This window comes from Opisthorchis viverrini (assembly GCF_000715545.1).
Source record: "Opisthorchis viverrini unplaced genomic scaffold opera_v5_5, whole genome shotgun sequence".
In the NCBI taxonomy this organism is placed as follows: Eukaryota; Metazoa; Platyhelminthes; class Trematoda; order Opisthorchiida; family Opisthorchiidae; genus Opisthorchis; species Opisthorchis viverrini.
Window position 1 is genome coordinate 1184487 of NW_008751661.1, and position 15524 is coordinate 1200010.

The 15524-nt window shown below is 42.2% G+C and overlaps 1 protein-coding gene across 1 annotated transcript in view; it reads right to left on the bottom strand.

Moving 5' to 3' along the window:
- Positions 1–14902, bottom strand: part of T265_12567 (hypothetical protein) — a gene marked incomplete at both ends in the record, with an annotated part of 26985 nt that extends 12083 nt beyond the window's left edge. The window contains 2 exon segments of the mRNA XM_009164391.1: positions 14652–14744; positions 14750–14902. Of these exon segments, the coding sequence (XP_009162655.1) occupies positions 14652–14744; positions 14750–14902 (246 nt within the window).
- Between the last annotated feature and the right edge of the window lie 622 nt (positions 14903–15524).

Here is a 15524-nt window from a genome sequence, read left to right on the forward strand (position 1 = left end):
AAGGTTGACGGAAACTCGTGGAATGCGCCTACCTGATGAGCCTTAAGAAGGGCGAAACCGGTCGAAGGCTGTCGAAGAATTTTCAGCAACGTTGTGAGTAGTTTCCTTTATGAAAACATAGATCTAAATTTGTGTGAAGGTTTAGTCATCGAAGGTTTATTTCAGTGAGCTCAGCCGATAAATCGAGTATCAGCTCAAAAGTCGTCCCACGCCCAATACTGAGCAGTTCAACAGGAAAGGTAGTAGAAGCAAGGCACTCTGAATTTCCGTGAGAAAAAATCATTCGTTCATATCTTAACTTCAACAGGAAAGGTAGTAGAAGCAAGGCAATTTGAATTTCTATGAAAAAATCATTCGTTCGTATCTTGATTCACAGGGCTTACACAAGAATGTGCCTTCAAGCGAGCTTTTTTCAAGATGGAAAGTTGAGTTTCGACGGTCTTATCTGGTCTGCAAATACAAGAATAGGGCTGGCGCAAATAATAACCTCGATAATGCATTCACAGTTACATTCTAGACGGACGTGATCGGTCCGGCGGTACCCGAATCTTGTTGGAAACAGCTTACGGCGTTCTGACTCGCACCGCAGGCAGCAGCGACTATTCATACCACCTTTGAGTAGCATACATGTTCAGCTGTGCATGTAAAGTACTAACCTCAAACCAGTCACTACCCTCTGAGTAATCTATAGATGGACCACAGAAATGGTCTTTAGCCTCCTAATCTGCCGGGAGCAGAAAATAAGTGATTTTCAACAGCATTTACACAAATTTTTTGGATTATATATGTATATCACTATGAAGATAGCAGGTGTTTTCATGTCCTTTGATCAATGCGGATCATCACTGCGGCCAATTTCATTATGTTCTCTTTTGTGATCAATTGGTTTTTCACGAGGCAGGACGAATAGAAATGGTAGGGAAACTCAGTACTGACTATTTTTACCGAAAGTTCATCCTACAAGTGAAGTAAAACCTGAGCAGTGTACAACCTTTTCGTTCTCGTTTGGAATGAACAGTATTAGACATCTCACGGATTTCTAGGAAATTTCGGATCTGTGACCTTCCAGTTAGTGGATCAATATTAAAGTGTTCGGCCACGAATGGCAGATGATCAGTAAAAATTACTTGGATTCTGGCAGCACATAATTAAGGTGAACTTTTAACTACACAGGGCACATCATGTGGTCACGGGTTGACTGACGACTCGGCCGGAAGGCTAGCATAAATTCTGTAGTTTTTCCTTCCCAAACAGAGTGCTTGTAGCTAGATAGTGTAAAATATACAATTAAAATACTGGCTGCAAGGTCACGGGTTTGAAACTCTTTAGAAGTTAGTACGGTACTTTCTGCTAATGATTCCAACAAGGATGGAACAGCTGGACAGTGCTTCTCAGTTTTTCAAGCTAGAAAGACTCTACTGGCAGGATGAGATATCGATTGAGTCTTCAAAAATATTGACTGCTTTGGTTATACACAACCTAGTGGGCAACATCATGGACTTATCTTTGGACGGTTCACAGGCCTTTGTAATGCGCTGCCGGCCTGTTCTTTGAAAATATTAGATGCCTATTGATCCTTCAGTAAAGTAAGCGAAAGATATTTTCTAACCTTTCAACTCTTTATCCCACTGGGATGGAGTAAAGATTTAACTTCCCACCCGAGGAGGTGGAAATTCATCTACATTCGAATCCCACAGGCTAAACGTTTAAAAGTTTAGAAGAGTATGTATAAAACTTTGTTGAAAACATATTCTGGACGCAAAACGCAGACTAGTTATTTGTATTTCCATTCCTGCAACATGTAACAGGATGGATGTTTTACGTCACTCAACTACTACAAGGCCAGCTGTTTTTCCCGTTTGTTCGGTGTTTGAGAAGAGAAAGCGAAGATTGCCGACTTTTGTCCCGTAGCTGTCAAAGCACCGGTAACGGAGTGAGAATGTTCAGACAAACAATCGAGGCGTGATACAGAAAATCAATCATGGGGTTTGTACGAACGGCTGATTAGTCATTTGGGCAAATATGACGCAACCGCCTAACTTCAGTGTGGCAGTCCGGCACCTTTGAAAAGACGGTTGTTGTATTTAACCACACGTAACTATGTCCACAAAATTCTGGTTGTTCTCGCAAATGGTGTACTCTAGTAGATCGTGTAGCCGCAGACATTTGGTGACGAGTGGCCATTCTGGCACGATTAATTCGAGAGTTTTCCGTCAACCAAAACGGTGGTCATATAATGTTTGTTTTTGTGATCAAACACAAGCCTATTCAGCAAATCCTTCGCGGATATTACTGGGAGCATAAACAACGACTTGTGCAGCAGTTAGCACCACAAAATGGATCAGGAAACCCAGAATGACGATTCCGAAAAACCGAGACGTTCAGTTCTGTCCATACGTCGTCCATATTGTTGCACGCCCAAGTTCCCCATTAGAGCTTCTTTTGTTCTAGTCATACAGCATTGCGCTTCTTGGTCATCCAGTTCGCTTCACTAAATTGTGCTTCCACCGATCAATTCATAGTTTCCAAAACCGACCGGTGTAGACTTTATACCGTACCTCTCAAGTTTTCTAGCGCTTCTCGTTAAATAGCTGAGCATTCGGTGCTCTACCTTCTCTTTTCTTCCCTTCTGTACTCATAAATCATACAGACAGTGATTATCCAAGGGTGCGAAAAATTAGTTAGTAGTAACATAGCAGAAAGACTATTCTTGTAAGCTTTGAAATGTGTCCCAGGGAACACCCGAGTCCTTCTATGTCATCACCTACTCAACGTAAAAAATGCACGCAAAAAAAACAACTTTAGAAGCTACGTATCATTTAAGGAAATTTGTACACTGAGTGAAGCATTTTTCCTCCAGTGAAACAAAAGAAACATTACAGAATTATGTCACACTGATACCTTTCTACTTTGTCATTTTCTCTTGAATATCGATGAAGTGGTGCTTTTATGAGCCGTATGTAGTTTTATGATCTGTGTGGTGCGACAGCAATGTGGAGCTTGTCCAAACATTGGCAGGAGTGCGCCACCTGTTAACTTCGTTATAGCAGCATGCACCCTTTCAAAGTGAAAGACTACCAGTCTCAACAGAGTATCAGACTGTATAAAAACCAAGTAGCCTGAAAAGTGGACTGTCCAAAAAGAAAAAATCTTCAAGAAACTTGATCGACACGCTTGATAAATACGATCATGTCAGAAGTAGGATGGGAGTTATCTGCCAAGGAATACAAGTTGGATACACTGTTCTGCAAGCCTGTCTAATGCCGGTCTAGCATTGTTGGCAAACTTTTTCAAGTTGTTCTAATCTTTGTCAGAATGTGTTCTCACACATAATGGTAAACATCCATACTACCACGTTCATGTTCACGGCCTTAAAGAACCAACACGTGGATTTCTCGGCTTTCCTTGTCGAAATCCCACGACCGGTTTCGCCCTTCAGGAAAATACATTGCGATATCTCGAAAATCGTACCAACTGAAATATGAGGCGGCCTTTCGGCAGCACGTTCATTTGGAAGATATCATAAATAAGAGATTCCTCTGGGAGTCAGATGAGTCATCCATGAGAAACAAATTGGTTTGCATATGTATGCATCTGCTTGAGGTTTACTTTTCATTTCAAACCACCTTAGCCACCACTGAAACATCAGCGTCGTTCCTCTTATTATCCAGTGTCTGTTGTTGGTCAAACAGCCTGAACACCCGTCAACCTATGCATCCACTCAAGGTAGCTCAGTGCTTAACGCACGAACTTATTGGCAGAAGGTCCGTAGTTCGAACCCAACATTGGCATCTCTGCTGCTCCTGTCTAGGCTTGTGCAACCTGGCAGTATCTCAGTTCTCGTGCTCCCTGCGATTGGCAAAGCAGCTTTGTGCCGAAAGGGTGTTACAGCCGAATGACCCATTCATCTTCAGTTATTCATTCATTCACTCAGGAACGAACATACAACTCATGTTTTCTAGTGAAGCTAGGCGTTTTAGAAAGTTCATTCTGGCCCGCATTTCTCCCAAGCCGAACTTACAAACCTGCTTTCAGCTTGACCTTCAACGGGTCCTCATCAGGTAACGACAAGGACATTTGAGCTGAATTACGTCAATGCGGACTCGTCTACTGTTCAAAATGTACAGCATTGGTGAACCAACACCATTCCCCCCAAAATATAAGTAATTGAGTAGGAGAAATACCTAGGAGAAATACCTAGGAAGGCGCTTGAGCCTTCCACCTGAGAATTCATCAGTAGAGCAACCAGTCGACATGTGAGCGTGGTTGAAGGACGAATGGCGCTGTTTCCAGTCTAAAAAGAACTTAATCACACTGTTGCTGCCTCGTTTGGAGCCAAACGGCCTAGCCTCTAAGAACTGGCTACGAGATGAAACCCTTGTGAATTCGTAAGGCGTAAACTGCTGCTGATTCCCAATAAGAATGAAATGGCAATACAGTGCTTATTGGCTTTTCAGGATAGAGTGGTTTCATTCACAGGACTAAAGCTCGATTCGAACTAACATCATATCATTTTGAAGTATAAAGCTAACTCTAATACCCAGCGCTATCGCCAGGACTATTCTAGCACCCTAAGCTCTGCCTCAATTCAGTATACTATACTATACTATACTATACTATACTATACTATACTATACTATACTATACTATACTATACTATACTATACTATACTATACTATACTATACTATACTATACTATACTATACTATACTATACTATACTATACTATACTATACTATACTATACTATACTATACTATACTATACTATACTATACTATACTATACTATACTATACTATACTATACTATACTATACTATACTATACTATACTATACTATACTATACTATACTATACTATACTATACTATACTATACTATACTATACTATACTATACTATACTATACTATACTATACTATACTATACTATACTATACTATACTATACTATACTATACTATACTATACTATACTATACTATACTATACTATACTATACTATACTATACTATACTATACTATACTATACTATACTATACTATACTATACTATACTATACTATACTATACTATACTATACTATACTATACTATACTATACTATACTATACTATACTATACTATACTATACTATACTATACTATACTATACTATACTATACTATACTATACTATACTATACTATACTATACTATACTATACTATACTATACTATACTATACTATACTATACTATACTATACTATACTATACTATACTATACTATACTATACTATACTATACTATACTATACTATACTATACTATACTATACTATACTATACTATACTATACTATACTATACTATACTATACTATACTATACTATACTATACTATACTATACTATACTATACTATACTATACTATACTATACTATACTATACTATACTATACTATACTATACTAAATAAAAGTGTCAAGCCTGGTTTTTAATCTAAAAATGTGGCCGTTTTAGCTAACGCTAGACGCAATTAAAAAAACAGTGACTTGTTGTTTGACTTGCATATCTGACTAAAACAGGCGGAGTCAGCGTTGTTGGCAGATAAAGTAGGCAAACTTTCTGGTACAGGGGATATTCTCAGGTTGGTATTCTATCCAAAAAGGCATCAATGCACCCAGCTTTAGTGAGGTAAGACTACCACGAGTTGGCCCACTGACAAAAGTCTGATGGTGGGCCGTTCGGATCAAGGATGCGTATAGGTAGAGCGACCCTTGAGAGTGACCAGGTCAACACCCAAAGTTGAGTGTTAAAGTCCAGATGTTGTGAAGCAGTGTGAAGCTTAGTAGTTCCCTATATGACGAGCTCATGGAGTCAAGGGGGCTGACGTAATTTCTCGTTACTTAAGATTGGTTCTGTCGGAATTTGGCCCATGTTACCTCTCAGCTGATGGCTTCCCCTCTTAATTACCGCTACCATGCGTGTCAGCTGTGCATACTGTGGATTATTCTGAAACAGCATGTCTGGGAATTTGTTTTAAAAAAATCCTGGCTAGACATTCGGGCCCAACAAAGATCAGCATATCGCACACTGTGGTTATTTTTCTCAGTCTGTGTTGGTTACTTCCAGAAAGAATGTTGTACGGAATCTTTGCGGTTGGAGGTTGAAAAAACCACATCTCACTTTAAAATCAAGCAATCTGGTTGCATGCAGAATTATGTCTAGTGCAGGCTGATCCATGGGAAATTATGCTTTCTTTGGAGTTCATCCGTCTAGATTTCACTCGCAGCTTTCCACACGGAAAATGTTGTTTTCTGGGTTCAGACAACAAGATAAATGATGTGCATTCTGGGCATCGAGCACAGTGCTTCCGGGTTTCGTGGTCTGTGCTGATGGAAGCACATATCGGAAACTGTTGTCACGAAAGAGACAGCTTGGTTAGCGGGTGTGATTAATGAATCCTCACTTCCTGTCCTGGGACGATCCTGTTTGGGATCAAACCTAAACACTGGTTGTACCCAATCTTATGTAGTAAGAACCTTTGGTTGTTTGACTTCACAATATCCTCGCAGACTTGGAGAAGCGACGGATCCCTCATGCAAATACAACATGAACTGCCTGTGGAAGTCGTTTGAAACATCCGAGTTTAGGAGTTGTTTGAAGGATTTTGCGCCCTCTAACTACCATCTGAGGATGGCTGATGTGCAGTTTGGTTAACTACCGCCGGAGCGCCACAAACATCAAAAAATCAGGACTCATATCACGTAATCCAATTTTGTTTAGCTCCTTGAATGATGATTGTTCAACAAAATGTCACCCTTCTGATGCTATGTCCCAGGTTATGGTTTCTTAACTACAGCAGGAAAATATTCAGTAGCTCAAATCCATGAACCTAGTCAATAATCATAGGTACGGTGAAGTTTTTATGGTCAATAAACGTAGGTAATAAACTTGAGCACATCAGAAACACTGGATTGCGAAGGAAGAAAACCAGAGAAAGAAAGTGAGAAAAAATATGCAGAAACCGGAAACTGGACTACCAATTGAAGGCCGATTAATTTATGAGTCAACGCGAAATACTTTTGTGTTGGAAAGTTCGGCTGTTGGACGAAATGTGCCAACCCTCGACCAGTGTTTTGAGTTTGTTTGGAGAGGTCATAAGGTCGTCTCTTTCTGTACAAGTAAAGGACTCGGAATTTTGAGTAGATGAAGGATCCAGTTGGATGAATTTGACTTTATCAACCTTCCCAATCGTGATTACACCAATATGCTTCATAGAACCCAGTAAACGGAGACAAAGGAAACCGTGTGCGATAGCTTCGGCACAGTCCATCCGCTGAGCAACCATATTTTTAACGACTCCATTTTTTACGACAAAACGGAACGATCTCTCGCCATGAAATTTCCCTTCGAAGATGAAAAATCGACTAGTCTCCGAGTGAACGTATCTGTGTGTTTCACTCAGAAACAACGGACTATGAATTAAACGTATATTGATGTAGCTTGGTTAATATTTAGGAGATAAAAGGAAAACATTTCACACCTTACTCACACATTTCACGGTTAATGAAATAATTTTGTGAAAGAAGCTGGAATGTTTGGTCAAACCATGTGTAAAAACGACTGCTCTGGACAAAATGTAGAGCTAAGGATACTTCTGCCCATCTTTCAGATCTCATCACCAACGAGTAATAAATCTTTAGTTGTACGGGGGCGGTGGGGGCACGAGAGTTGACCAGACGATACGACGATGACTCACCACGCGAACAGGTGATGCGTGAAGAAAAGATCAGGAAGGCTTCGAGTCGCAGTCGAACGAATTTTTTTTCCAGTCAGGTGCACATTGTATCATAATATTGAAACATTCTAGCCAGTCTACTATGAAAATGAAAGCAAAACCCGTTGGGGAGAAAGTTGATTGTGGGTAGACAAGACAGATAAGAGTGTGAACACTTTAGCACAAAGAGCTTATTCGTAGGCGGCTGTGTTCACATCAACCGTGTGAACAGTCTTGCACCTGCCCAATCATTCCAGTGCGCTCACACCAAAGGGGGAAGCACTGGACTACAGGTTCGCTCGTTCTAGATGTCGGGTTCAGCGTGCGTTGGTAGAGTAGTGGTATTACGCACGCCTCGCATGTCAGATGTCTGCAGTTCAAGTCCCGGCATGGTCAAAGATATGCACCACCGATGAGTTCTAATAAGGGTGAAACTCCAGTCCAGTCCTCCCCCCTTTCGTGTGGACTCATCGGAATAAAAGATGCAATTTGACCGCTTTCTCTGCAACCAAAGAAACACTACTTCCAGCAATTCCATATTTATCAACACAGAGAGGGCGAGATGGCTCAAGTAGCCGTAGCGCAAATTTTACTGACCGTCGGGTCCATGGTTCGAATCCGACCTCTGCCTATCGACTTCTCCTGTCTAGGCTTGGGCAACCTGGCAGTACTCCAGCCCTCGTGCTTCCTTCGGACTGCATGGCAGCTAGGTACCGAGAGGGTGTTACAGCTGAACTTTTATTAATACAGAACGGGTGACGTCTGATGAGTGGCACTGTTCGCTTAGTGTCCAAAGCCAATAATGTGAACTCTACTTGTCACTCTTTAACAAGCACTCGGAATGGGCTGGAGGCATGAAAAACCGTGGTCAGTTGGTTAAAATCCAGACAATCGATTCATTCATTAGAACGCCACGACCACCACTGAAGGGATGATCCAACCATCCGTGTGATCTGTTGGAAAGATTCATAATACCTGGAAAATTGTGATGTAAATCTATCCGGAAAACGAAGTGGTCTGAAAGACGTATATTCATTAGCGTACCGCGACTAAAGCGGAATGGCAACATGCTGAGTATTCATTAGTGGACACTAGTTCAGTTTCAGAATGGAAGTGTGTCCGAAATCTCAGGTTGTTGCAGCATGTGCGGCACTTTTCCACCCGCCAACCGAATTCCTCATTACGAAACGGATATATGCAAAAGACTTTCAGCCCACATCTAGTGGGCCATTCGATAAATCACCACAAAGTCCAACTACTCCAAAGGAGCAAACAGCTACTTGTTTAAATACACTGCCGCCAAAACCGCGAAAAACCCGACTTCATTAACGATAATAGCTTGTTTAAGACCATGCAGTTAGCTTCATCGGGTCCCCAACTTTATGAGAGGGGATGCTTCGCACAACTGGCATAGGGAAAGAACGTAATATAACTCTCAGAATTAAAGGGAAATCGGATGCTAGATGGCAGGCGAAGTGAGTAAATTCAGCTCATAGAACTTGACATCAGTAAAATGAATTGAGTGTCCCGAAATTTCTTGCGTTCTCAACCCAGGGATACATGAAAGCGCATCAAGCTTGGGCCATCTTCAAATAGGGAAGGCACTCCCTACAGGGATGTCTTTAAAAGCACTGTTAGAAGGCGAATGCAGACAGCATTCAGTCTACCGAAAACAAAGATCCCATAAACAGGTTCAGGTGGAAAAAGTATCCTGAATCAGTTCTGTGTTACTGGCGAATCTCCTTTCTAACCTTCCATCGTTCTGATGTGAGTGAAACGTTATGGGGATTACCATCAGGCAACCGTATGCGATTTTCAGTGACCAAACATTTGAATAGGCCGTAAGCAAAGTACACATAGTGCAGATGAAGTGACAGACCTTTACGGAAGGATGCAAATTTGTCATCCGCGCGACTGATTACCGTGTGCCCGCCGACTTAGGCACAAGTTGCGCATATGTGGTTGGGCTCTAACTTGTGTGGCAGATCAATCTTACCAAATAAATGCTTGTTCACTGACATGCCTACCGGTGAAACACTTCCGAAATCGGTCACACCAAAATCCTCTGGTGGGAATCGAGGTAGACAAACGTAGTCACCGTTAGGATGGCCATGAGTTAAGCAGTAGGCTCTAGGAGATATTCCAGGTTCAAGTGATATGCCGAAACGAGGGTAAATGAGGTTGTGTGGCTGATCCATTTGGAAGCCGAAAACTGTGTCCATTTGCAACTTCAGTGTTGCAAGCTCGGGGTAGCCAATCTGGCCTTGACGGGAGGCTCACCAAGAACCCATCTGGATTTCTCGATTATGATGTTCCTAAGCAGTTTCATGTAATTCGGTTTCAAGTAGAACATAGGGTTGGCGGGAGTGCGCCTACCGGATGAGCCTCAAGAAGGGCGGAACCAGTTGTGGCTGTCGAAGAGCTTCCAGCAACCTTTGAGCAGTTTTATTTATAAAAATATACTGCGATATCTCGAATATCGTACCAACTGAAACATGAGGCTGCCTTTATGTAACACATTTGTTTGAATAATTACTTCAGCGGGAGGTGCACTTGAGTCTCCCGTGAAAGCCCAGTTGATTTGCAAACAGGGGTATTTATCAAAACCAGTCCAATTTGGTTACAAGTAGAACATAAGGTTAACCAAAACTCGGGGACTGTGTTTACTTGATGAGACCCAAGAAGGGCGAAATCGGTCATGGGCTGAAGAAGGTAGGGTTATTTTAACATCTTAGGAAGCGCACAAGCGGCGACCAAACTGCGACACATGAAATCAGTCCAAGGGCATAAGTAATTCCAAATTAAATGTATTAAATTTAATATTCGCTGAATCATAAAGATCATATATCTAAAGCAAATACAAGGAGAGTTCTTGTTTTGGCGAAACTTGGCTTCTCTGATTTGCAGGTAGTGAACTCCCCACAAAATTTAATCAATGGCACAGTGATATAAGGGGAAATTGGTCGGATACATCGGTGTTGGTCATTTGAGTCTTTCTGGCTGGGGTCCACGTGATTCTCCCATCGTTTAATTAAAAACCTACAGAATACGTCACGTAATCGATTCCATTGATGAGCATGCTGCCCCTGTCTGACTGTTTAACCAACTATTGTCTGTCACTGTGATAGACTCGTGTTGATCAAGACTCCCAAAGTGTATTTGTTTAGACCCACTAATGCACGATGTGCCTGGTTCGCCGCTGCTCCAAGACGTTAATACGCCATTCCTGGGCATAGTTCACACGGAGTAGTGCTTTTCCGCACTAAGTCTCCAATTTTCACCTTCATTGCGCTACCTCAGCTGTAACACCCTTCCAGTGCCTAGCTGTCATGCTACCTCAAGGAAGCATGAGGGCTGGGATACTGCCAGGTTGCCCAAGCATTGCCAGGGGAAGTCGAGAGGCAGAGGTCGGGTTCGAACCACGAACCTTCGCGCTCTAACCACTTGAGCCAGCTCGCCCCATTGCGCTACCTCCCTGAAACTGTTTTCACCATGATTCTATGTTGATTAGGTGCCACTATTTCTGACCAGTATAATGCTGTTGATGATCACGACAACAATGGAATCGGCTAGATTTTTTGCGACATGTGGTTAACAGGATACGTTGTCACCTTATGCAAAGCTGGTTTGAAATATAAGCCATTATGTTGTCAACTAACCTCTGGTTGCAAAATATTTTTTTCATTGTCCTGTGCATTTGTTCTGCATCCCGGTCCGGTCCCAACTGTGTTCGTCTTGTCAACCCTGAAGGCTGACGACAGCGCTCTCTGTGACTTGACTCGACTTGATTTACGACAGTGTTGTAGCATGTTATATCAAGAAGATACACTTCGACATCTTTAATATCGTAATAACTGAAATATTATGTCACCTTTATGTCGCACATTCAATCGATGAATATCATAAGCGAAAGATTCATCCGGGATGCTGAATTTGCTTTCCTGTTTACTAGCAGCTTAAGGTGACGCTTATGAATGCCTTAGGATCGAACACTACTTTCAAGATCGTTCTTTAGAGAGGTTTGCTCGGGAACGACTTACAACCCTGACATGTAAATTTCCCCGTGTATTGCTCGTCACTAGTTCAGTCACACAGCGCATGTAAGACAACAACAAAACTTACTTTATCCGTCACTTCTTTTGAGCTTCGGAAGGCTAAAATATATAAAATTAGAAAGGTAGATTGGAGAAAAATGCGTCATGAAATAGGTGAAACCAGCATCAACAAACAAAACACGCGAGAACTTGTTTAAAACGTAGATGGCTACGCCTTGGTCGTTTACATCCACAGACCCTACCGATATCTGGAATACCGGTGTTTAAAGCGTTACATGACTTTCCATGATAGAATGCTTCTGATATGACTACAAATTCTCACCCCTCAGCGTCCTTGAAAATACACCGAAAAAAGTAGTGCTAAACCGTGATACCATACTCATAAGGTTGCGGTCGACAGCCCACGACCAGTTTTGAAAACATCATAAATGAAAGATTCAGCTGGGTTCCAGATGAGTTTCCCGCATAGATAAGATTACTTCTTCTACAATTTGGCAAATGCAGTTGCGGAATCTGTTGTATGCGCGTTTTTTACGGTCTGGTTTTTGAAGGCCAGACTATGAACAACTGACAGTCGATTCATCGCTACCGGAACGTGATCCATAATAGCTAACAACCAATAATGGAGACTTTAGCACGAAACCCCGAGATGGAGGGAAGCCTGTCTGACGTTACGAACAACTTAAGTAGACCGTGAAGAGTTTTAGACAAATGCGAGCATTGTAGGATGAAGCAGGAAAGGATACAATGATGTGTGCAAAAAGCTCCTACATAGAAACGTTTCCAGCATGGGACAGTCACTTCCCTGCGAACGATACGATCAGCATCCGTTTGACTGCAGAGCACAAATGCGCGATGTCTGATAACTCGAACGCGTCAGACTGGTGCATCGTTTACTGTATCAACCGACGAGATCTAGGAACTACCCCATACACAAATGACAACATGTGGACGCGTAGCCATTACGCACAGGAAAGACCCTACCCAACAATTAGGGGTGGCGCAGATACATTTGAGCATAGGGTTGCTTGGACGCTTTGGGCGGTGAGAAGGGCACACCGTGATATTACTATCCCAGGTAGAATCTTCCGGTGTGACAGCTGTCCAAAAACATCGCTGTTGCCTAACTGCTGGGCTGCCAAGTGGACATGCGCCGTTTACCCCACACATAGCTTCCGCTCTCTCTGTCTGGTCTGTCTGTCAGTGTTTTTGACATGGACTACATCAACGGCTTCAGGTGAGCATGTTGTCCATAAAGGTTATACTGGTGGCTGAGCAGTTGGTTGCAGGCTAGAAAACTTTGTAGAGAAAAGATGGGGGGATGGATGATCTCGAAAGAGGTTGCAGGACACTAGACAGATGAGTCATATTCATCAGTACTAAAATATTCATTGACTGCCGTTCCGTTTTTTTTTTGAAAGCAGGCACAACTGGCGGATTTCATTTGAACGTTCCGTGGACCAGTGCATTCATGTTCTACCGTTCCAGAACTTATAACTATGCACTGACTTAGCGAAATACACTCATTTGCAAAGTAATTTCTTTTTTGCGAGAGACTCACCTGGAACCCAGCTGAATCTCTCGTTTCTTCATGATGTTCTCAGGCAAGTGAGTGTGCTGCATGCACCAGGCCGCCTCATGTTTCGGTTGCTACGATATTCGAGATATCACGATACGTGTACATTTGTAATGCACTACTCATGAGGTTGCTGGAAATTCCTCGACAGCAACCTTCTGAGTAGTGCATTACAAATATGTATGCACCGACTTTTTCTGGCAGTCCATATCCGTGATAACACTTGGAGCCTTAGCTGTCATAGCCTAAGAGAATCAGAACTAAGATCAATACTCACGTGACATCAATAGGTGTACAAGACCCTCAGGAACTGTGCTTCCTCGTGATATTGAATGATATTGATTTCTACTCCGACATCTCAGGTCACGTTGTATTTTACAGAATTATCCTAACAACCATCGGGCTCTGGAACGGGTACCTTCTTGCGTTTAGCTTACCCAGTAGCATTACTGATCTACTCACGAAGTGCACGCTCCACATTTAGCGTCCTTTAGTATCGAAGTGAGGATGTTTTTGCTCCACAGTACATTTCAGTACTTATCAGTAGGCTGACACATAGGATGCCAATAGATTAACTAGGATAGGTAGGGCATTCAACTAAATCCAAGGTAGATCCCTGGTTCATAAAAATCTGCCTTTGACCGATTACGTACAGTTTGGTGTGCAGGTAGACCATAGGGATCACTTAAACTCTGGAACTAAGCTATCAGTGAATTTTCAGCAGTCTTGTGAGTAGTACGTCAACTTACCCCTAGTATTTTTAGTACGACTATCGCGAGCTAAATTAAGTTAGGTGAAGTTGGAAATAGGAGAAACAATTCACTATCCACCGGTATTCACTTCCACAAGCGCTCGTTCGCATACATTCTGTTATGATTTGGAACCGCGAAACGAAAGTAGAGTCTTTTAAGTCGAGTCCAGTGTTCATCCTTTCTGATTAGAGTCCACGGAACTCATCTTCCACCGGGGAGACATCCTACCAGGACGTAGATAGTTGGTGACCTCAGATACAATCGTGATGACACTTCATGGCCGAATCGCCTAGTTAACCTTTGTCTGGCCTTATGCACTGAGTTTTTCCTGTTAGATTTTAACACTGACAGGATTCTCGGTTCCGAATATCGGTCTTGTGGACTNAAACTTGCCTCATTCGTCTCTTCCGATATTAAAGGATCTAGTTCAACAAATGTCCATTTTTCTCAAACTATTAGGCTTTCTTACGAGTGGCAGGCAAGCGTGACAATTTCCAAGTGTTGCATTGTATGAAGATACTGATGACCATGAGTCGGTTGCGTTTGCTCCCCGAAGAAAACATCTGTTGTTCCCTTCAGCGGCCAGAATCGTTAGAAATTGTTCAGCTGTAGCCTAACTGCCATAGTACCCAAAGGAAGCACGAGGGCTGGGATAGTGCTAGGCTGCCCAAGCCTAGACAGGGGAAGCCGAGAGGTAGAGATCGGGTTCGAACCACGGACCTTGCGGTCAATAAATTCGCGCGCTAACCACTTGGTCCATCTCGCCAGCATAAGTCCTAATCAATCACAGAATAACCTCCCAAGTTAAAAATCAATTCTAATCTTGTAGAAATCATAAAAATCTTCGCTGCTGCCATCGCGAAACCGAGATCTTTCTCTCCGGTTTGAAACCTAAGAAGGGCTATGTTTTGTCTTAGCCTGAGTATTCTGCTTTTCGCGATAAAATACCAACCCTCATTGCATTTTCGGAAACCTTTTGAGTCATTCAACTTCAAGTAAGCGGAGAGGCTTGCAGCTTCAAAGGAACTTCAATTTTAAATATTGCTCATTCAGTGGTTTTCTTATCCGGATGAAAGCATTTCAGAATCAAAGCAAGCATGAAAAACTTCACACATGTTAAAATTTGCGAATTGAGCAATTTATCCAAATGTTCCAAAGATGGCAGAACATTTAGGTGACCGAAAAACCCGTCCGTGTGGTCATCCGTGACCGGCAGATCATTTGTTTCCTTACAAAGTTGAATGCCAACCAGAGTTGATTTATGTTCAAATTTGTGATTAGGCAATACCCGCAAGGGGTGGGTGAAAGCAAATGTCACTCTTCTCGACTGATTTTCTTTTTTTCCGAAGCCAGATTGGGCAACCTTGGTCTGTAATTGCACAAAAATGTCTTA